This window comes from Heptranchias perlo, chromosome 8 (assembly GCF_035084215.1).
Source record: "Heptranchias perlo isolate sHepPer1 chromosome 8, sHepPer1.hap1, whole genome shotgun sequence".
Lineage (NCBI taxonomy): Eukaryota > Metazoa > Chordata > Chondrichthyes > Hexanchiformes > Hexanchidae > Heptranchias > Heptranchias perlo.
The window spans coordinates 87,270,437-87,294,633 of record NC_090332.1 but is presented as its reverse complement, the minus strand read 5'-3'; the positions used below and the strand labels follow the sequence as shown (position 1 = coordinate 87,294,633).

Sequence of the window (24,197 nt, the reverse complement as noted above, 5' to 3'; positions counted from 1 at the left end):
ATTTTCAATTGACCTCCAGCCTCAACAGCTTTTTGGGGGAGAGAGTTCCAGATTTCCACTACCCTTTGTGTGAAGAAGTGCTTCCTGACATCACCCCTGAACGGCCTAGCTCTAATTTTAAGGTTCTGCCCCCTTGTTCTGGACTCCCCGCACCAGAGGAAATAGTTTCTTTCTATCTACCCTATCAAATCCTTTAATCATCTTAAGCATCTCAATTAGCTCGCCCCTTAATCTTCTATATTCAAGGGAATACAAGTCTAATCTATGCAACCTTATAATTTAACCCTTTTTGCCCCGGTATCATTATGGTGAATTTTTTTTTTGTTTTTTATTCGTTCATGGGATGTGGGCGTCGCTGGCAAGGCCAGCATTTATTGCCCATGAGAAGGTGGTGGTGAGCCGCCTTCTTGAACCGCTGCAGTCTGTGCGGTGAAGGTTCTCCCACAGTGCTGTTAGGTAGGGAATTCCAGGATTTTGACCCAGCGATGATGAAGGAACGGCGATATATTTCCAAGTCGGGATGGTGTGTGACTTGGATGGGAACATGCAGGTGGTGTTGTTCCCATGTGCCTACTACCCTTGTCCTTCTGGGTGGTAGAGGTCGCGGGTTTGGGAGGTGCTGTTGAAGAAGCCTTGGCGAGTTGCTGCAGTGCATCCTGTAGATGAATGTGCACTGCACCCCTCCAAAACCGATATTTCCTTCCTCAGGTGCAGCTTCTCAACAGAAGCATTCACACAGAAAGCGCAGGAATCCATGGATGACAATAGCTTTCTGTTAAAAGCAAGATGAGATCCCTCATGCAAACCATAGAGAAACGTTTTTAACACTGGTTTACATTTAACCAGTTGCTTAAACTGCTTAGCATGACAAAGCAATAGTCCTCTGTACCATTTTGTCAAGTTCTATTAGCTGGGCCATGAACAGAATTGGAGATATTGGTATTGATTAGAAAAGTACGACTTTAATCTATTTTTGCATTTACAAAAAAAAAGCAAAAATCAATGCACGTATCATTCCTTTCAGCTTGCTTTCTGTGAATAAATATTGAAAAGAACTCAATTCAAGATGTTTCTAATGAACAATTAGAAAACGGTTTTGAGTTAAAAATACAGAGCACAATATATCGGGGTAGATTTTTTGTGTCCTGGTGAAATTCAAGCTTCAGATTTCCACTCGGGCAAAACTTAAAATGAGAGTGGGGCAGAGTGCAAATCATACCAGCCTGATGTCAAATGGGTTGACCGTGCTCCAGTTTTCTGGGAAAGCCAAATTTTAATGCTTTGGATGGGCTCCAAGCACCAGGAACACTGCTCATGGAGAACCCGCCCATTCTGGGTGTAAACTAGTGCACTATTGCAGGTTACAAAGGCCAAAGGCAGATTAAAGGGGAAGCAGGCAGATTTATTGTAGCAGATCTGAACGCTTTCATTTGAGAGAATGTGTGCGAGGCCTGCAGGAACTTAGAGAGACCCCAGATTTCTCCACGAGAGCGACTGAAATGCTACTGGATGAAGCCAGGCAGAGGACAGTAGACCAAATGTCAGCGAGAACAGCTGCTCAGGAATAGTGGAAGAAGGCGACCAGAGCAGTCAATGCCAACGAGAACATCCCATTCATGGCAACTCCATGCCGGAAAAAGTTTTACAACTTTACCAGGTCAGGCAAGGTAAGAAGAGACAGCGACACCATCCAAGAATGCACCGTGATAAATACGTCATCCACTCTCGGTGACCTCCTCTCGAACTGTTTCAAAGTGGTTGAATTGCTTGCCAATCACTGGCCAGGAGGCAGCACGGTGTCTAATGTTTGGTCGGTAAGGGCATTAAGGGTTGCGGAACCAAGGCGGGTAGATTGAGTTAAGACATGGATCAGCCATGATCTAATTGAATGGCGGAACAGGAGCGCTGAATGACCTCCTGTTCCTATGCTCCTACATTCCCTTTGTACCCCCAATCTTTCACTCAAAGCATTACCTCCAACCACCTACCAAAAGCCTCAAATGGAATCCGGTCCTTGGGGCATTCAATCATCATCACAGACTGCATACTGACACCAGGGCTTTACTGCAACTCATGGGAACCAAAGGTACTTCTTGCTTTTTGAATTCTTTTTAACACCAAAGTGAACACGTTGACAGATAGAAGACCCCAAAACCTCTGCCCTCTAACCAACTTATGAGGAAGAAGCTCTCCAAATCCTGCAGAGGGTTTCAGGGATGGGAAATTAGAAAGGCAGGTGGCCAGCTTCAGGTTTGCAATGACATTCTGCTTGGCATCCTACCGTTCCCCTTCATTTCTTGCCAGCATATTTTATCACAAAACCCTCATGTCACTTTTCCTAATGAAAATTACATGAACTCGACTTCTCCAAACCTAACCTTTCTTTTTTTTTTCCTTTTTCCTCCTCTGGATGTGCCAGAGGAAGCAGAACCAGGCACCAGTGTCTCCTCGCAAGCACCAGCCCAGGAACATCCAACCGAGAGTAAGGCGGAGGGGAGTGCACAGATCAAGCACCCTTCTTTGAAAAGCAGGATCAGTGGGATCTTCAGCCGAGGTTCTTCAGCCGAGCATCAATGTCTCCCGACCCTCTGTTCAGCAGGGACTTCCCCTTCATCTTCCATCCACAACCGTTTCTTAGCCCCTCAGTGTTTTGTGCATCACCCTGTGCACGTCCCTCCGCCTGATTGTCTAATTACTCCCAGTCAGATATCTCTTGGGCGGGTGCTCGAGAAGGAAAGATTGAGTTGTGGGCTGGCAGTTGTTTGATCCATTGGTGCCTGGCTCGGTTTCTTCTTGCAGATCTACAGCAGGAAAGTGGAAGGGAAGTTAGACTGGGATGCTGAGGGGCTGAGCTCACATGTCACTTTCAGTAGGTGTGAAATGAGGGCATCACGATCCAGTTTGCTGACATTAGCATGAGATGGAAGGGAAGCAGAATTCCCTGGTGAACCTACACCTGGACCTATCCTCTGCCTTCGCCATCTCCCTCTGATGCCTCTCCTCCCAGCACCTATGGGGCTTCCTCCTTGTTGGAGGTGAGAGGGTGTAGATCGACCCTCCGCCACATTAGCATTTCTTGCACTGATACTGCGGACTGTCTTCTCTTGGAAACAAAAAGTTATAATTGCCTTAGGATATCATGAGAGTCTCCGAAATCAAGACCGTCAGCAAGCAGCCCATATTAGATGCGATGACAGATGCATGTGCCATGCCAATAGAGCCCGTATAAGCCTTTTAATGGGGCGACTGAACAGAAGGCAATGAGGGAGGAAATATTTCCCAGTGAAGGGTGGTGGTGTGAAGGGCACTGTGCTGGGGAGTGATGGTAAGCAATTCACTCTATTTAACAAAGGTGCCTGTAAGTGTCTGCAATTCTTTGTGCAGTGCGTCCTTGCAAGGTGCTACTGACTTGTTTTACTTACCTTGCCTGCTCTGGTAAAGTCATTGAACTTTTTTCAACACTGGGTTTCTGTGCGTGCAGTTGTACTGATGGTACTCACTACCCTGGCCACTTTGTGACACTGTGTTGCTCTCCTTTTGGCCTGCATCTCTGAGACTTCCTCTGCCTAACTTCTTGGAGAAAGATGCCCAACACTTTAGTGAACTGGGAGCTCTCAGTCTTCCTGCTAACCTTACAGATATAACCGAGGTAAGTAAATTTAAGTTTCAAAGAAAGGAACGAAAGCTAGATGTGTCGCAAACTGTTCTATGTTGATTCTTTAATTCTGAAACAAAATACCAACTTCACAATTAACCTTCAGGTCCTACTTTTTGTTCTCAAAGTCAAACTGAGATTGATGAGCATACAGTGGATTTCCAATGCCCATAAAAGTTCTGATGCTATGGCCCCATTAAGCTGTTGCAAGCCTTGAAATCCTGCAGCAGCAAGCAATTTCCCATTCCCACCGCCGCCCCCCACCCCATGGCAAATTCCCAATGAGAGGCAGCAATACCCTCAGAAGATTGCCCTTACTACTGAAATTGGGCACAAAATCACTTGAGAATAAAAAAAGCAGTCTTCTTGTATCACTTCTTGAGAATTTTGCTTCCCACCAAAAAATCTGGCCTCCACCCTTCCCCCTAGCTGCTCACCGAGGCGAAGCTCAATGGTGTGCAAGTTCCTTCTTCGCCCCTTAGCTCAGCTTCAAACCTCTAACCATCGTCATGATCGCTTATTTCCACATCACCTGGCTCCTTCCCCATCACACCTCTATTGCCACAGAAACCCTTAGCCATGTCTTTGTCACCTCCAGACTCCCAAATGCAGAAATGAGAGGAGAGCAAGTAGTCTCGTACTTCTCATACAGGAAAACAGGAACATAGGAACAGGAGTAGGCCATTCAGCCCCTCGTGCCTGCTCCGCCATTTGATAAGATCATGGCTGATCTGTGATCTAACTCCATATACCTGCCTTTTGGCCCATATCCCTTAATACCTTTGGTTGCCAAAAAGCTATCTATATCTCAGATTTAAATTTAGCAATTGAGCTAGTATCAATTGCCGTTTGCGGAAGAGAGTTCCAAACTTCTACCACCCTTTGTGTGTAGAAATGTTTTCTAATCTCGCTCCTGACAGGTCTGGCTCATGGTGGACACAGGCCCAGAAGGATGTCGCTGCCCTTCTTTTCTAATGATACATGCGTGGTGGGAAATGTAAGAAGAAAAACAGGGGGGGGGCAAGAAAAATAACTACAAACCGATGCTAAATTTCTAATAATCCTACTTTTGTTGCTTTTGGTGTTTACTTTAATAGTTGTGATAGCCGTGGCTCAGTTGGTAGCACTCTCGCTTCTGAGTTAGGAGGTTGTGGGTTCAAACTCTCTCCTGCAAAAAGCTGTTGAGGCTGGGGGGGGGGGGTCAATTGAAAATTTCAAGACTGAAATCAATAGGTTTTTATTAGGTAGGGAACCAAGGCAGGTAAATAGAGTTGAGGTGCAGATCAGCCATGATCTGGAACAACAACAACTTGCATTTATATAGCGCCTTTAATGTAGTAAAACGTCCCAAAGAGCTTCACAGGAGCGATTATCAAACAAAATTTGACACCGTGCCACATAAGGAGATATTAGGACAGGTGGCCAAAAGCTTGGCCAAAGAGGTAGGTCTTAAAGGAGGAGAGAGAGGTAGAGAGGCGGAGAGGTTTAGGGAGGGATTGGCCTCCTTCTGTGCTGTATCATTCTATGATTACTACTACATTTCTTGTTACTGTATCCTTCTTTTGCCACACATGTACCTATTTTTTCCACCTTTCTGCATTTTTGCAGCCGTTACGATCACTGGGGTGTAACAACGCACATCACACAAAACAAAATAAGGATAACAGGTAAAGCTGGCTCTGGAATGGTTAACTTCAGCTACAAAGCACAAATACAGAGAGCAAACATTCAGCTCTTTTAATGTGTTTGAGCATGTTTAAACACTTCAGGTCACATTGATCGCTTACAACAGATGATGTGTACCCAAACCAAAGCACAAAAGTGGGCTAATTACAGAGACTGTCTAACAAACTGGCTAATCTGACCTACTAGGATGGATGGCTTTTCTGGAAACCAGCCACAGTGCATTTTATAAATATCAGCCACTTTGTTAATGCAGTGAAAAGGAATGTTTGCTGAGTACAGAAAAATCAACACACCAGCAGGGCAAACACTTGAAGGACAATTTGCTGACAGCCTTGTTATTTTGCAGCTGTAGCTCTCAAACAGGCAGAGGTGCTTCATGCTTAGAGAGATATTTTTTGCATAAAAATGGTTCCTCTGCTCAGGTCATTGCTGTTGTTTCAAGAATCGTGAGGCTGCAATTATCATTTATTTGCTCATAATTAAGTGTTTCAGCTGTTTCATTTACTCTCAGTCAATCTCTCGTGGTGCTGCACAAGGCCCAGTGCAGTGTTCAGGCTAAGTAGGGCTCGATGTCTTGGGGGGATAACTTGATCAAGGCAGGGGATGGGGAAAGGATCGAGGCTGCAGGATGCGGATGGCAGGGGTGAAGGGAGAGGTAGGGAAGTGGCAAAGCGGACAGGGAGAGGGAAAGAAGGGGAAGGAGGGGAGAGGGAAGGGGCAGAGGAAGGGAGGGGGAGAGAGGAGAGAATGGGAGGATTGGGGGGGGGGGGAAGAGGAGAGAATGGGAGAAGGAAGAGAGGCAAGAGTGACGGGGGTAGGGTGGGGAAAGAGCAGGGGATGGGGAGAAGAGTGAGACAGGGTGGGAGGGAGATGTGAGACTTGGAAGGGGGATGGAGATGGGAGATGGGAAATGGTGCGGACTAAGGGGTAAAGGAGGGGAGGGGATTAAAGGGAGCAAAGGCAGGGCAACTACCTCAGCAGAAGGTGGGAATGCAAGACCTGCAAATTCACATTGGGGGCAGTCTGGCAAATGCTCTTAGAGGAGGGGAGTGAGGTCACTAGGGAAAACCCATCAATGTGGCCAGAGAAGAGTGTTTAAGATGGCAGGAGAGTACAGCGGCTCGCGCCTCTTGGGCATGACGCGTCGAATGCTTGAGAGGCTACAATTATATGTGGCTGATCTCATAAATTTTCAAGCAAGAACAAAGTGCCCTCTTCTGTGTCCCAACAACATGTCTGAGTTCCAATCTCAACCATCTATTGCATGACCGTGCCAATGTTCCATTTCCAAAGACAGCTATCCTGTGGCTTCTCTTGGTAAGATTGTCAATTTCGTGCTAAATTCAGGACTGTTCTGTGCTTTTTATATTTTAAATGTTGCATTCAACCTGGACAACAAGAACTGAATTGACATTGGCCAAAAACTCATTTTGTTTAGTTCTACTGCCGAAGATCAGTTTCATCCCCTTTTTGCTTTAAAAGCTATACGCTCCTGATTTCTGTTCCACACCGGGGAGGGGGGAGGGGGGATTTTAAGGCCTCTCGTCTAGCAGAAGCGGAACATTAGCACCCCAAAAATTGCAGGCAAGAACTTCACGCCCCGTTCCCAACATCACTGCGGCCATTGCCATTTTGCCAGGGGTCTCAGAAGGTGTCTCGGGCAGCCAGTGCACAGCTAATTTAGATATTTAAATATGACCTCAATACAGCCCCTATGCCATTTTAGGACTCAACTGAGTGCCATGTGACTAGTATCAGCGACCAGCATCAGCGACCAGCAGTCCAGCCCAAAGAGGAACCCAAAAAATAAGTGCCTATTTGTTTTTGTGGGACCAGAATGATCAGGAGCACTCCTCCGGGCTCCTCAAAAAGTAACCTGGGTCTCTGCTGCAATGGGTCCCCCGCGCCCTCCCACCAAGAACTCCCCCTAATTCTACCTCTTCCTGGGCCCAGAGGGCGGACAAGCTGCCCAATATTGCAGCGGCCCAGACCCGGTGAGCTGACCCAAGCTGCTTGTTTTTCCGTTCCTAGGTTAATGAGGCCCAGCCCCTTAAGAAGGACCTGGCCTCCCATTTGGCACAATCGAACAACCGGACCAAAGCTCTCGGCCAGCTGGCCGGTCGCCCAACAACCACAGGGAGGGAACATCTACCCCAGGACTTCTGTGCTCGTGAGTAGGCAGAACAGTCTGAGGCGCTAAGTGCTCAATGATGTTTGTAAATCACCAGGTGGCATTGTAAGGGTCCTACACAACTGGTCTCACCTCACACATGAGTTTGCTAGTATGATACAGCATAGAAGAAGGCTATTCGGCCCATCGTGCCTGTGCCGGCTCTTTGAAAGAGCTATCCAATTAGTCCCACTCCCTTGCTCTTTCCCCATAGCCCTGCAACATTTTTGCCTTCAAGTATATGTCCCTTTTGAAAGTTACTGTTGAATCTGTTTCCACCACTCTTTCAGGCAGTGCATTCAGATCATAGCAACTCGCTGTGTAAAAAAAATTCTCCTCATCTCGCCTCTGGTTCTTTTGCCAATCACCTTAAATCTGTGTCCCCTGGTTGCCAACCCTTCTGCCACTGGAAGCAGTTTCTCCTTAGTTACTCTGTCAAAAACCTTCATGATTTTGAGCACCTCTATCAAATCTCCTCTTAGCCTTCTCTGCTCTAACGAGAACAACCCCAGCTTCTCCAGTCTCTGCACAAAACTGAAGACCCTATCACGAACTGCAACTCATCCATGCCTACACCATAACTCAGGTGTCAGTGCAATAACAGTGTGGGAAGCTGACTAGCATTGAGTAGCAATGATTCATGCAAGGAATTATTTCTGGATAGAACTGAGATTGCATATTTCGGAATGCCATTGTAATTGTTGAGGATTTCTATGGCAAGTAAAATTTCAGATAATCAGCTGGGAAAATAGTGCTCGTGGGCAGAGGACATCATCGCTAGGAATATATATTGTTTTGTTTCCACAGTTTTAACTTCAGAGGAGTTTTTTTCTTTTCACTGATGAGTTTCCTGTGTTACATACAGCTTGTTATAATGATGCATCAAATACTATTAACCATTAAAGTCTGCACTGGAAATTAACGAAGAGGTTGCGCCCATTCCCAAAGTTTGTGGCATGTCGCTGGGTAGATTTTTACATTGTCACTTTGTGAGATGTTAACACTGGTCCCAATGTTAACTCCAGAAATGGACTCCCGATATCGGCCCTCCCCAATAGACTTGCTGCCTACATTGGTAGTAGCTGGCACGGGTAGTCCTCACCCCTTCGCCCCGGCCTGCACCCCATGGTCGCGATCCAATGTCTAGGCCATTGGGAGGCAATAAGCGAGAGAGAAAAACAGACAAAGTGGAAGAGCAGCAGACATAGTAGGACAGTAACAGGGTGAGAAACACAACATAAACAGAAGTAACAGATGGTAAGATGGCAACAGAGAGAAAGACGTATACGCACGCACGCACACGCACGCACACACACACACACACACACACACATACACAGTAAGCTGATTGTGACAGAGAAGTAAAAAAAAAAGTTAAAAAGGGGACTAACACAGAAATGGAGAGCATAGAACTGCTCTTCCAGTGGGTGCCACATTTTCTAATATGGCCATGTACCGAAAGGGCCTGGGAGAGGCACATAAAAACAGAACGATGATTAAATAGGGAAAATCAGCACCTCAAAATCAGACGTACACACAAGCTACAATGGTGCTGCACTCTCCCCTAGCCCACAAATGTTTGCCATCTTGAAGGTACAAGCAGCCCAGCCATGTGGATGCCTGCTCTTGAGGTTTCCCAGACCCCACACTCACCCCAAACTAAGCCCTTGAGAAACAACCGCAAACCTTTGATGAGATTAATTTCAGATCGGCCACATTTGCAGTTTTTTTTCTTCTCTCTTTCTCCATTTCTCCCTGTTTTATCATCTTTGTTTGCTGCATATTGGTGGGTCTAGATTTCTCAGTGGCTTGCACTGGGGATCCTTAAGCATAGTGGTGGATTTCTGCGTGTGTCAGACAGTAGGAAAGGGCTATCAGAACTGAAAGATTATGCCTATCAGGAAAGATTGAACAGGTTGGGGCTCTTTTCACAAGAAAAGAGAAGGCTGAGGGGTGACCTGATAGAGGCCTTTAAGATTATGAAAGGATTTGATAGGGTAGACGTAGAGAAGATGTTTCCACTTGTGGGGGAGACCAGAACTAGGGGCCATAAATATAAGATGGTCGCTAATAAATCCAATAGGGAATTCAGAAGGAACGTCTTTAGCCAGAGAGTGGTTAGAATGTGGAACTCACTACCACAAGGAGTAGTTGAGGCGAATAGCATAGATGCATTTAAGGGGAAGCTAGATAAACACATGAGGAAGATAGGAATGGAAGGATATGCTGAAAGGGTTAAATGAAGAGGGGTGGGAGGAGGCTCGTGTGGAGTTTAAACACCGGCATGGACCAGTTGAACCGAATGGCCTGTTTCCGTGATGTATATTCTATGTAATTCTATGTAAAAAGATGTAAAAACTCCCAAAATTATTTAGCAAAACATTGTGCGTAGCATTGTGTTAATATCTTATCAATATAGGACTGTGTATTCTCTAACTTACCATGGGCAATGCCATGGGACATTCGTTGGTATATGTCATTAGGAGGGGGGGAGCAGTACTGTGGTGCTCAGTATCATGGGAAAGGGATGGACAGAAGTTCAAGTGCCACTCTGTTCAGGTCTGATTTAAGCCACATCAGGCAAGGAGGAGCAGAGCAAAGACAACAACATATCCCAGCACAGGGGTGAAGAAACTGGAGGGGAAAGTCACACCTGATAGTGTCTGATGACAGACTACGGTGGGCACAAGGAGTAGTTGAGGCGCATAGCATAGATGCATTTAAGGGGAAGGTAGATAAACACATGAAGGAGAAAGGAATAGAAGGATATGCTGATAGGGTGAGATGAAGAGAGCTAGGAGGAGCCTCGTGTAGAGCATAAACACCAGCACAGACCAGTTGGACCGAATGGCCTCTTTCTATGCTGTACATTCTATGTAATTCTATTGAAATTGGCGTTCTTCTAGGCTGCCAGGCTATAAATATACAAAAACACAGGGAAACACACCCAAATATTCCCATAAAAATAAAGTTAATGGACGTATCCAGTTACTTTTCAGTTATTAGAATAAATGTCACTTCTGACCTTATCAAACACACAAATTATAACTTCAGCATTTGAGGTGGTATAATAAATGTTAGCTCACATTTGACAATGTTTAACAAAACAGCAAATCTGAAAAGACAGAAGCCTTGGTGCTATATTCAGAAGATCATAGAATCATAGAATGATCCAGCACAGAAGGAGGCCATTCGGCCCATCATGCCTCTGCCGGGTCTTTGCTAGAGCTATCCAATTAGTCCCACCCCCCTGTTCCTTCCCCATAGCCCTGTACTTTTTATCCTTCAAGTATTTATCCAATTCCCTTTTGAAAGTTACTATTGAATCTGCTTCCACTACCCTTTCAGGCAGTGCATTCCAGATCATAACAGCTAGCTGCGTAAGAAATATTTTCCTCATGTCACCTCTGGTTCTTTTGCCAATCACCTTAAATCTGTGTCCTCTGATTACTGACCCTTCTGCCACTGGAAACAGTTTCTTCTTATTTACTCTATCAAAACCCTTCATGATTTTGAACACCTCTATCAAATTTCCTCTTAACCGTCTCTGCTCTAAGGAGAACAATCCCAGCTTCTTCAGTCTCTCCACATAATTAAAGTCCCTCATCCTTGGTACCAATCTAGCAAATCTCTTCTGCACCCTTTCCAAGGCCTTGATATCCTACCTAAAGCATGGTGCCCACAATTGAACACAATACTCCAGCTGAGGCCTCACCTGTGTTTTATAAAGGTTTAGCATAACTTACTTGCTTTTGTACTCTATGCCTCTATTAATAAAGCCCAGGATCCCATATACCTTTTTAACAGTCTTCCCAACTTGTCCTTCAAAAATTTGTGTACACAGACCCCCAGGTCTCTTTGCTCCTGCACCCCATTTAAAATTATACCATTTAGTTTATATTACCTCTCCTCATTATTCCTACCAAAATGTATCACTTCACACTTCTCTGTGTGAAATTTCATCTGCCATGTGGCTATCCATTTCACCCGTCTGCCTATGTCCTCCTGAAGTCTATTATCCTCCTCATTGTTTAATACATTTCCGAGTTTCCTGTCATCTGCAAACTTTAAAATTATACCCTCTACACCCAAGTCCAGGTCGTTCATATATATCAAAAAGAGCAATGGTCCTAATACTGACCCCTGGGGAACACCACTGCACACTTCCTTCCAGTCTGAAAAACAATCGTTCACCACTACTGCAGCTTTCTGTCTCTTAGCCAATTTCGTATCCACGCTGCCACTGTCCCTTTAATTCCATGGGCTTTAATTTTGCTAACAAGTCTATTATGTGCACTTTATCAAACGCCTTTTGAAAGTCCACATACACAACATCAACTGCACTGCCCTTGTTCACCCTCTCCGTTACTTCATCAAAGAACTCAATCAAGTTAATCAAACATGATTTGCCTTTAACAAATCCGTGCTGACTTTCATTTGTTAGCCCAAGTGCCAATTAATTTTGTTCTGGACTATTGTCTCTAAAAGATCACTCATATTTTCAGGAAAGTTGTTTTTTTTATGAAAGTCAATTAACAGGTACAGCAAAATGGGAACAAAGGAAAAAACACACCTTGACAACAGTGCCTTTGAAACCTTGCATGGGTTCAATTACTCGCAGCGTTTCAATTTTTTTCTAGGAGGAAATAAATAAAATGTATAAACAAGTAGTGATTTAAAGATGAGTTTGGTTATGACTGCACTCCACAGAGCACTAAATAATTCTTAACTGCCATCTTTCACCAAAAAAACACATAGGAGACAGAGGGTAGGGATAAAGGGAGTGTACTGTGAGTGGCATAATACAACAGGAGATGTTCCCAGGAATCTGCACTGGGGCCTCAGCTTGTCACCATATATGTCAATGACTTGGATGAGGGATAGAGTGTTGTATATCTAAGTTTGCAGATGACACTAAGTTAGAAGTAGTAGTACATTATGTAGATGGGAGCAGGGCGTTATAAAGGGACATAGACAGATTAAGAGAGAGGGCAAAACTGTGGCAGATGGAGTTCAATGTGGGGAAGTGTGAGGTCATCTACTCTGGATCCAAGACAGACAAATCAATACTTTCTTAATGGCGAGAGATTAGAAACCGTGGAGGAGCAAAGGGATTTGAGTGTTCAGGTACACAAATCAATAAAAGCTAGTGCACAGGTAATTAAAGTAAAAAATGCTAATGGAATGTTAACCTTTATCTCGAGAAGGTTGAAATACAAAGGGGAAGAAGTTATGCTTCATTTGTACTGAGCCTTGATCAGACCCAATTTGGAGTAATGCGTTCAGTCCTGGGCACCGCACCTCAGGAAGGATATATTGGCTTTGGAGCGAGTACAGGGCAGATTCACCAGAATGATACCGGGGCTTAAAGGCTTAAATTATGAGGACAGGTTGCATAAATTGGATTGTATTCTCTTGAGTTTAGAAGGTTGAGGGGTGATCTAATTAAGGTACCTAAAATGATAAAAAAATTTAATACAGAGAAGCTATTTCCTCTGGTGAGGGAATCCAGAACAAGGGGACACAATCTTAAAATTAGAGCTAGGCCATTCAGGAGTGAAATCAGGTAGCACTTTAGGCTGAATGGTCTATTCCTACCTCTATGTTCCTATACACAAATAAAACCCACATGACTTAATCAATTTAATGACATTTTAAAATGCCTTTTTTGTAATATATTTCATGTTACCTTTTGCGTATAATTTGTCTTTGCCTCTGCGTGAGTTTACAGTTTCATTACTGAACTTTGCTCTTTATAAACAGTCTCAAAACAATATCAATTAATCTTCAATGTACCGTGAGAAACATGTACAAGTTTGTACACGGCAATAGTTAGGCCACAGTTTGACTATGGTGTGCAGTTTTGGTTGCCCCATTTTCGAAAGGACATTAAGAGAGCCATGGTGAGCACACTGCACAGGTACACCAGGTTGATGCCAAAAATGGAAAACTATAGTTATGTCAAGAGCCTTGAGATACTGGGACTATTTCCACAGGACCAGGGAGGAAATTTCATAGAAGTATTTAAAATTATGAGGGGTTTTGATCAGGTGAATAGGGAAAGACTGATTGAGGAGTCAATGACCACGGTCACCAATTTAAAAACATTACTAAAGAATGAACAGCGAAGTTGGGAGATTGTTCTTCACACAGATAACTGTTGGAAAATGGAATACTTTGCTATAGGGAGTAATGGATAAATTTTTGAAACCGAGGAAATAACAAGAGCTGTAAACAGCAGATAATCTGACCTGGGAAACTAGGGTGTAACTTCCTCTATAGACCACCAGTGGGCACAGCACTTTTTTTTAATAAGGGCAACAGTGGTGTAAATCATTTCGAGAAAATCCGAATCGCATTTCCAGCAAGGAGTGTCAACAATAGCTAACTGTGTCTGCACAGCTGCTCCGCAAATCGTCTGCACACATACAGCCGCACGACTGATCTGCACAAGTACAGCCACACGACTGATCTGCACAAGTACAGCCACATGACTGATCTGCACAAGTACAGCCACATGACTGAGCTGCACAAGTACAGCCACATGACTGAGCTGCACAATTACAGCCACACGACTGATCTGCACAAGTACAGCCACACGACTGATCTGCACAAGTACAGCCACACGACTGAGCTGCACAAGTACAGCCACATGACTGAGCTGCACAAGTACAGCCACACGACTGAGCTGCAGCTATACAGTCACACAATGAAGCAGAAACATGTGTACAGCAGCAACTAACTGAAGCATGTTTTCCAAAAATATCATCCAGCAAGAGAAATAGATGTTGGAATGTCGGATAGTCCAAGCTAAATGGGGCCCATTGTGATTCCCATAGCCTTCCTCTTTGCTTCATTTGTCCAAAAAAAGTTTCAAACCAAGGCTGAAGAGATCAGAACTGAATATGGGGAACTGATGCACCTCATCAAAGTGTAGCGATTCACCATGGGAATGCCTTGGGTGGGCATCTTTCTATGCTAGGAGAATAAGCCTACTGTTTTATACATTCATAAAGAAAATAACTCGAGTGGTCTGACTTGCAGTGGATTCTTGACTTAGCATTTCTTTGCCATTCTGAATAGTTAATGAGTTAAATCTCAAACTGCACAACTAAGGTCACAACCAAGTGACCACAGAACATCGCCAATCATGTAAGAGGCTTTGAGCTCTCCCTGTGCATAGAATCATACAGCACAGGAGGCCATTCGGCCCATTGTGCCTGTGCTGGCTCTTTGGTAGAGCTATCCAATTACTCCCACTCCCCTGCTCTTTCCCCATATCCCTGTGAATTTTTTCCCTTCATGTATTTATCTAATTCCCTTTTGAAAGTTACTATTGAATCTGCTTCCACCACCCTTTCAGGCAGTGCATTCCAGATCATTACAACTCGCTGTGTAATTTTTCTTTCCCCCTCATGTTGCCTCTGGTTCTTTTGCCAATTGCCTTAAATCTGTGTCCTATGGAGCATGTAGTTCCACAACCACTAATTTACCCAATGCAGACAATGAGAAAGCATTTTTGTTAAATGCTTATGATGGGAAGATTGCACTCCTGCAGGTTGAAATCTATTGTCAGTGTCTCGATTTCTATGCTAAACAGTACGAAGTTGAAGTGTTTGCTTCTCCATTCAATGTGGACCTGAATAAGATCCCTGGAGATAACCAGGTGGAATTGATTGAACTGCAGTGCAACCCGGATTTGAGGAACAAGTACATTCTGTGCACAATTTGATGGCAGGTATTGATTCACAGATAATAGCAACGAGAACTCAAGAGTCTGGTTCAGTTTAAAAACATATATGAAATATTAAAATAGCATTTCATTTATGAGTTATAAAACAGGAGGTCAATTTACCAAGTATTCAATTTCATTTGCATTATTCTCATCTTTTGATTTGTATTTAGTTCCCTTGGATGTTTTGATATAATCATTATGACCCGCTACCTTAAATCCTTGGGTCCTTGGGTTCCGCCAGGACTACTCGGCTCCAGAGCTCATTACAGCCTTGGTCCAAACATGGACAAAAGAGCTGAATTCCAGAGGTGAGGTGAGAGTGACTGCCCTTGACATCAAGGCAGCATTTGACCGAGTGTGGCACCAAGGAGCCCGAGTAAAATTGAAGTCAATGGGAATCAGGGGGAAAAATCTCCAGTGGCTGGAGTCATACCTAGCACAAAGGAAGATGGTAGTGGTTGTTGGAGGCCAATCATCTCAGCCCCAGGACATTGCTGCAGGAGTTCCTCAGGGCAGTGTCCTAGGCCCAACCATCTTCAGCTGCTTCATCAATGACTTTCCCTCCATCATAAGATCAGAAATGGGGATGTTCGCTGATGACTGCACAGTGTTCAGTTCCATTCACAACCCCTCAGATAATGAAGCAGTCCGTGCCCGCATGCAGCAAGACCTGGACAACATCCAGGCTTGGGCTCATAAGTGGCAAGTAACATTCGCGCCAGACAAGTGCCAGGCAATGACCATCTCCATCAAGAGAGAGTCTAACCACCTCCCCTTGACATTCAATGGCATTACCATCGCCGAATCCCCCACCATCAACATCCTGGGGGTCACCATTGACCAGAAACTTAACTGGACCAGCCACATAAATACTCTGGCTACAAGAGCAGGTCAGAGGCTGGGTATTCTGTGGCGAGTGACTCACCTCCTGACTCCCCAAAGCCTTTCCACCATCTACAAGGCACAAGTCAGGAGCGTGATGGAATACTCTCCACTTGCCTGGATGAATGCAGCTCCAACAACACTCAAGAAGCTCGACACCATCGAGGACAAAGCAGCCCGCTTGATTGGCACCCCATCCACCACCCTAGACATTCACTCCCTTCACCACCGGCGCACTGTGGCTGCAGTGTGTACCATCCACAGGATGCACTGCAGCAACTCGCCAAGGCTTCTTCGACAGCACCTCCCAAACCCGCGACCTCTACCGCCTAGAAGGACAAGAGCAGCAGGCACATGGGAACAACACCACCTGCACGTTCCCCTCCAAGTCACACACCATCCCGACTTGGAAATATATCGCCATTCCTTCATCGTAGCTGGGTCAAAATCCTGGAACTCCCTTCCTATCAGCACTGTGGGAGAACCGTCACCACACGGACTGCAGCGGTTCAAGATGGCGGCTCACCACCACCTTCTCAAGGGATGGGCAATAAATGCTGGCCTTGCCAGCGATGCCCACATCCCATGAACGAATAAAAAAAATATATATTTTACCTGAAGCTCCTGGTATAGAAGATACTTGGTCACTTCCTTTATCGCTGTGGCTCAGTGGGTAGCATTCTTGCTTCTGAGTCAGAAGTTGTGGGTTCAAGCCCCACTTCAGAGACTCGAACACAAAAGCATAGCTGACACTCCAGCGTGGTGCTGCACTGTTGAAGGTACCGTCTTTCACAGGAGACATTAAACCAAGGCACTGTCTGCCCTCTCAGGTGGGTGTAAAAGATCCCATGGCACTATTTTGAAGAAGAGCTGGGGAGTTCTTCCTGGTGTCCTAGCCAATATTTATCCCTCAATTCAACATCACTAAAAAACAGATTTTCTCAGCATTATCACATTGCTGTTTGTGGGATCTTGCTATGCGCAAATTGGCTGTTGCATTTCCTACAACACAACGGTGACTACACTTCAAAAAGTACTTAATTGGCTGTAAAGTGCTTTGGGATGTCCTGAGGTCCTGAAAGGTGCAATATAAATGCAAGTTCTTTCTTTTATCATTTTTTAATTTAGAAATTACAATCATCTATAGGAAAATTGTATAAATGAAACTTACTCAGAGTCTTAGTTTTTTAAAAAAATCTCTGCACAATGAAATAAGCATTTGAGCAATACCACACAGAAATATGTTGGATTTGTGCACTGTCTGATCCCTGTGGCTAGGTGGCATTAATACACATGCTACAAGATTCCTTCCATTTGCAAAGGCTGCTGACTCTATCCAGTGGCACAAATCGATTACTGCAGTAACACCAAGATAAACTGTGAAATTAAACTGAACCATCGGTTGAACAACTTGCATTTGCAATTTTGCTCAAATTCCGCAAGTATTACCTGAAGGTCTGGAAATAAAAAAAATATTCTTAAATAGCCTGGATTTTGCTCTGGGCGGGCAGTATCCATCCTTCAGGTGACATGTTAAACTATCTGCCTAAAGATTCCATGGTGCTACTTAAAGAAGGGCACAGAGTTTTCCTCATACTCTGGACAAAATTCCTTCCTCCACCAACATCATCAAAACGAACACAAATTACCGGTCATTCATTGCTGTTCCTGGGATCTTGCTGTTTGCAAAATGGCTGCCATATTTGCCTACATAACAGTCGCTCCATTGTAATATAATTAATTGTTTCTAAACTGCTTCATGACATTACTGAGATGTGCTCAGATCCTATATAAAGGCAAAACTTTCTTGTTATCAATGTTAAATAGTTAAGACAAACCAAAATTTTGTAAACATTAAAACTCTTTACTGACGGTATTCAGACATTTAAGCACCTAAAATAAGGAAATACTGGAGCAAGAAATAGGAGAAAGAGATATTTAGCTCACTGACAAAGTATAAGTCACACAGGGTAGTTTTAAGTGTTTTAGTTTTTTAACCTATCCTCAACAGTTGGGACTTCTGCTCAACTGAGGAAAGGATTCCAGCCAGAAATGTAGTGATACGAATGGCACACTTGTTTTTATCACCGCTATGTAGTATTTACCGATGGGTGACGTGCAAACCTACTGGAAAGCCTAATGCTGGAACATCCAGGCCATTATTATACCAGGACAATTGCTGGAAATATTTACATTTGGTATATGCTAAGCAGGACCCCATGTGATTAAAATGTTTTAATAATACAAATACAAGACGCTGCTAAGTAATAACGAATTAACCTATGGAACCATAACTCAACATGAGAGTGCAGCAGAAAATAGGGTTAGAAAATTCTGCAGAATGACAAACTATTCTAGTGAGTTATAACTGAGAGATCATTCAGCAATGAGAGAGGCGGAGAGGTTCAGGGAAGGAATTCCAGAGCTTAGGACCTAGGCAGCCGAAGGCACGGCTGCCACTAGCGGGGCGATTAAAATCGTGGATGTGCAAGAGGCCAGAATTGGAGGAGCGCTGTGATCTCAGAGGGTTATAGGGCTGGAGGAGATCACAGAGATAGGGAGGGGGCGAGGCCATGGAGGGATTTGAAAACAACCAGATATAGCCTATAAAAAATGCAAAAGATACAGATTCAGTAAATCAACAAAGGAACATGCATGAGACAGGCACAGAGGGGGGAGTAGGTCACCTCAGGAAGGACCACAGAAAGAGGTGGGGGTGGGGGAATTTTAACAGCCAGGTGTTTTTAGTTAGATTCAATTAATTTTGTTTAAAAGCAAAAAAAATACACACTGACCCATCTCTAGCAGATTGCTTAAGGGAGATCTCAAGCGTAGGAGGACAAATTGCTACATTGAATATTAATGTAGAAATTAATTATTCATTATTGAATAACATTATATTACAGAAAAGCCTGATCCCACTAATAATATTACTGCATTGATGCAAACTGTCTTGCAGATAAAGTCAATCTTAACTTTATTCCCATGACAGTTTATTGCTGAATGGCAAGTAGTACCTCAACTGTGAGGAAATATATTTTACTTCATGTGCAAATAAAGCACACCCACATAGTACAACAGCTTTGAGTTTTCAGTAGAGGGCAGAAAATTATATTCCGCATTTACCACTAGTCATCATTTTGAATGTCAGTGATGGAGTTTAGGGATTAGGCATAATTCGAAAATCTAAGAGTCAGCCTTGTCTCAGTGGGCAGCACTCTCACCTTCTGAATCAGAAGGTTGTGGGTTCAAACCTCACTCCAGAGACTTGAACATATGATCCAACTGAGGGAGTGCTGCACTGTTGGATGTGCTCTCTTTCGGAATGAGATGTTAATCCGATCCCAAAATTTTAAAGAAGTGAAACACTCCAGCACTGAATCAATCTATCTGACATTTACATTCCGACTTCCTCTAAACAGTCTCAGACAAATTTGTTTTCTTTGAGAGAGAGAGAGAGAGAGAGAGAAAACAAAGATCCAGAAGGAGTCACTTCCTACTCTGCTTGTATGCCTTCCAAGGATTTATGGCATTCGTCACCGCCTCTCGATCAGGGAGCATGATTGGGCCTTAGCACCGCAGTGTCAAAATAAATAAGAACAGAAAATGCTGGAGAAGCTCAGCAAGTGAGGCGGCATCCGTGGAGAAAGAAACAGGGTTAACGTTTCAGGTCGAAGACCTTTCGTCAGAACTGTTCTGATGAAAGATCTTCGACCTGAAACGTTAACCCTGTTTCTTTCTCCACAGATGCTGCCTCACCTGCTGAGCTTTTCCAGCATTTCCTGTTTTTATTTCCGATTTCCAGCATCCGCAGTATTTTGCTTTTGAGGTAGCATCAAAAGGCTTTGCAGCAAATCAGAGCAAAGAACTGCGTCGATGTGATTGAAGGGAGGGAATTGTTGAGAGTGGTGGTTGAGGGACGATTGGGTGTTGTGAGGTGCTGTTGAGGCAGGTGGAGGAATTAACAGGTACACTCACCCTTGCTGCTCACATGAGGTTATGGAACCTCTTCCTACACTGAAGCCATGTCCGGCGCTGGAGGTACTGACCCTTTCAGTCACCTCTCTTCATCCTGCTTCATCCTGGCCTCGAAGACACCCTTGCGGCTTGTAGGAAAGAGTTACTTCCTCCTTCCTCCTTCCCCTCCCAATTGAAACCTCCAGGGAGGCATCAGAGAACCGTGGGGCAGCCTTTCTGCTCAGCCTGGCTTCCAGAAAGAATCTTCCAATCATTTGTAGCACTACTTTAAAAGCAGTTTTAACGCAACAAATGAAAGTAGGGAATGCAACCTCGCTTTTAAGAGGTGCATCCCCCCATCAAGTACAGTCGGAAATTGCATGCGGGGGTGGGGGGTGGTGGGGTGCTCGATTCTGCAGGCAATCGGAAGGGCAGCCCACCCATCGTATTGTAATGAGGCTCAGGAGTTAAAACGGCCGGGGTCTTAGGCTCAGCTGCCCATGGGGGGTTTTTCCACTGACCACGCACCCCACCATCCCCACAACCCACCCACTGCACCCCACTCCCCCCACACCCAACCAACTACTCCCCCGCACATCAGTCCCCCGCATCCCACCTCCCCCCCCCCCTGCACCCCACTCGCCCCCACACCTCACCCGCCCCGTTCGCCCCCGCACCTCACCCGCCCCCACGCCCCACCCCTCTCCCGGCCCCCACTCCACCCCACCCATCCCGAATGCAGCCATAGTTAAAACTGGGGCTTTAATTTCATACTTACAAAGCGTTGAAATTCCATTGAAGTTTTTGCTCGGTAAATGCTTCGTCTACGAAAGAGAGGTGGTACAGCACTAATGTGACCAAACCTAGGAGAAGCGCCTTCCTGAAAGACAGAAGTTGCGCCCAATGTTTTATAATTAATGCCTAGTAATGGTTATCATTTCAATACTTTTCAACTTGGGGGAACTGATTCATTTAATGCTAAATACAAGGGTGTTAAAAATTCAAGCGCGCCCAAAAACGGGCAGGCGGTGGACTCAAAAAACGGTCAACTTAGCCAATATGGTGTCCGCTGCACATCCGGTCCAGATCAGGCACAACAGATCGTGATGCAAAATTCAGAGGCCATTTTACTGGCCCAAAACAGGCAGCCAGCAGTTGAATGTTGGCCCCATGGAAGTTTTACAGCACAGGAGCAAACGATTTGGCACATCATGCCTGCACTGGCTCTCTGAAAGAGCTATCCACTTATTTCCATCCACTGCTCTTTCCCCACACACTTTAACATTTTTCTAATTCAAATATTTGACCAATTCTCTTTTAAAAGCAATCACGGAATTCATTTCCGCCACTGTTTCTGGTAGGACTCTCCATTCCTCAAATCCCTCTATGTTAAATAAAAATTCTCCTCACCCTTCCCTTTGTCTGTTGGTGATGATCTTAGCTTTGTTCTATAAGACCATAAGACCATAAGAGATAGGAGCAGGAGTAGGCCATTCGGCCCCTCAAGCCTGCTCCGCCATTCAATGAGATCATGGCTCATCTGATTTTTACCTCAACTCCACTTTCCCGCCCTTTTCCCGTATCCTTTGACTCCCTTGCTGATCAAACATTTGTCTAACTCAGCCTAGAATGTATTCAGTGACTCAGCCTCCACAGCTTTTTGGGGTAAAGAATTCCAAAGATTCACGACCCTCCGGGAGAAGAAATTCCTCCTCATTTCCGTCTTAAACGGGCGACCCCTTATTCTGAGACTATGCCCCCTAGTTTTAGATTCCCCCCATGAGGGGTAACATCCTCTCAGCATCTACCCTAGTTTACCAACTCACCAACGGACCTTATCAAAATCCCTCATTATTTTGAGCACTATCAGATTGCCCTCTTAACCTCCTCTGTTCTAGTGAAAGGAGCCCTGTTTTTCTAGTCTCTCCTCGTAACTAAAGCCTCTCATGCCTGGTATTACTTTCTGTATCTTCTCCAAGACCTCGACATCCTTCCTGAACTAGGGCTCACGTAGCTGGAAACACTGGCCGAGATGTTCCATCCTCCCTCTCCGACTGCTCGGTGGAACAAGGTCAAGGGCGCCAAGTGGCGTAGGGACATGACCCGTTACGTCTCTGCCCGTTTTCCCAAGCATCTGATTTCCAACCGGAAGTGATGAGTGGTGTTCAATATGTCCGTCCCTATATGGGCAGCCCCACTGAATTAAGGTAATTGGTAAAAGGACCAGAGGCAACATGAGAGGAAAATGTTTACGCAGCGAGATGGTGTGATCTGGAATGCAGTGGCTGAAAGGGTGGTGGAGGCAGATACAATAGTGACTTTCAAAAGCGAGTTGGATAAATACTTGAAGGGAAAAAATTTACAGGGCTATGGGGGAAGAGCAGGGGATTGGGACTAATTGGATAGCCCTTTCAAAGAGCAAGCGCAGGTATGATGGGCCGAATGGCCTCCTTCTGTGTCGTAACATACTATGAAATGGACAGAGCTTGCACCACGTATGCTACACCGAGTTGTAGCAGGTCTTGAGCAGCCTAACTAGGGTTCTGTAAAGGGATCACTGTTGCCGCTCAAAGAAAGGCCAACTAAATTTTCAGTATTTATTTTTGTGGGGGGGGGGCATAGCGATGGCTACACTCGACCAATGATGTCAATAAGAGGCACGAGGTCGAACACCAGTGATTTTTTGACTGGACAAACGGGCAGCTGCGAGTCGAGTTTCTCCCCAGTGGGCTAGGAGAAGCAGCAGTGCTCCTCCTCCTCTTGGGCCCACAGAATAACTCATCCGGCAGCCGGGCTGCCAGTACAATCGATGCCCCTGCCGGGATACCCTCCTCCCCCCCCCCTCCAGACCCGGCCAACCGTGTGAGAGCTGGCCAATGTCCCCGACGGGCGAGCTGCAGCGGGGCCCCCATTTGGCGCCTGGAAGCTCGCGCCAGTGGCATTCGAGCGAGTCCCAGACGGATCACCGTCGACATTGCACTTGTGTTTTTCAGCGCAAGTCAAATTTCTTCCCCCTCCCCCCCTTGTCTCTTTATGGTCAATAGTGGCAATGTCAAAGCAAAGATGGAATTAGCTGTACACAACAAAAAAAAAACAAAGCACTACATATCTTCTCCAAAAAAATTGTATGGCATTCGTAGCAGTGAGTCAGACATCCATTTAATCGTGTTTCACCTTAGGAACTTTTGTTTCAGTCTTAGGTTGGGATTATACTGAATGTAAACTGATGTGAGACTGTCGCCTGCAGAGTGGGCCTCCCTTCACAAGAAGTCTTGTGAATTACACTACCATTTTTGCATTGATGGGCACCAAAATCCACTTTACATCGATGCAAAAAGAGCAATATTACTGTAGCCTAAATGACCAAAAAAAACAAGATGATAGAAATGTGAAATGCTTTAATAATTTTGCAAACCAAAGTGTGTTTTAATACTAGATTCAAGCTGAGTGTGTTAGGCATGTTGTTTAGGGGCAAGTATAGACATGTTCTTTGCTCCTACTGACAATTGGCCATAATGAGCAGCTCAGGAGGGTTTAGTAGCAGTTCAATTGAACAGAACAAATGCAAAAATGGTCATAAGACACCCTGCAGCTAAATCATCCAGCACTGCAATTTCAGTTTAATGATTTAATGTTTTATTTGCTTTTTAAACAGCAATATTTGGTGGCATTCAGGATAACTTGTCAGGGTATAATCATCATTGTACTCATTCGGGTAAATTTTCCAAATCAGGAATGCCTTGAGTTTTGAGCTTAAATTAAGCACTCCTGAACGGAAAATTGGCTGTAGACCCATTACGTGAACCCTTGCCTATTTTTATTTTCAGATCAGGATTTTAACTGCGCAGGAGGCACCTGGCAGTTTGTACATAGATACACGTTCCTGCCATTTGCATGATTTTTCATCATTTCCGCTCACTATCACCCTTTCCTTTACCTGCCCATATAAACTGGGTTGCTAGGTGCTAAACTCTACACTATAATAAGAGACCAGATTGTCATACTGTAAGAGCGCCTTTTCTAATAAAACCCATTATTGGGTTGCTCCAGCGTCATCAAGCAAAAACAAAAGTGCCCCCTTTTTAGAGGGGCACAATTAATAAAGAACTTAA

At 44.7% G+C, this 24,197-nt stretch overlaps 1 protein-coding gene across 2 annotated transcripts in view; it reads right to left on the bottom strand.

Annotated features, from left to right (window-relative positions):
• Positions 1-24,197, bottom strand: part of LOC137324269 (uncharacterized) — a 145,718-nt gene that overhangs the window by 111,503 nt on the left and 10,018 nt on the right. For both annotated transcript variants that reach the window (XM_067988411.1, XM_067988412.1), the window contains exon 3: positions 20,864-20,965. In XM_067988411.1, coding sequence (XP_067844512.1) covers positions 20,864-20,965 — 102 coding nt within the window. The remainder of the gene's footprint in view (positions 1-20,863; positions 20,966-24,197) is intronic.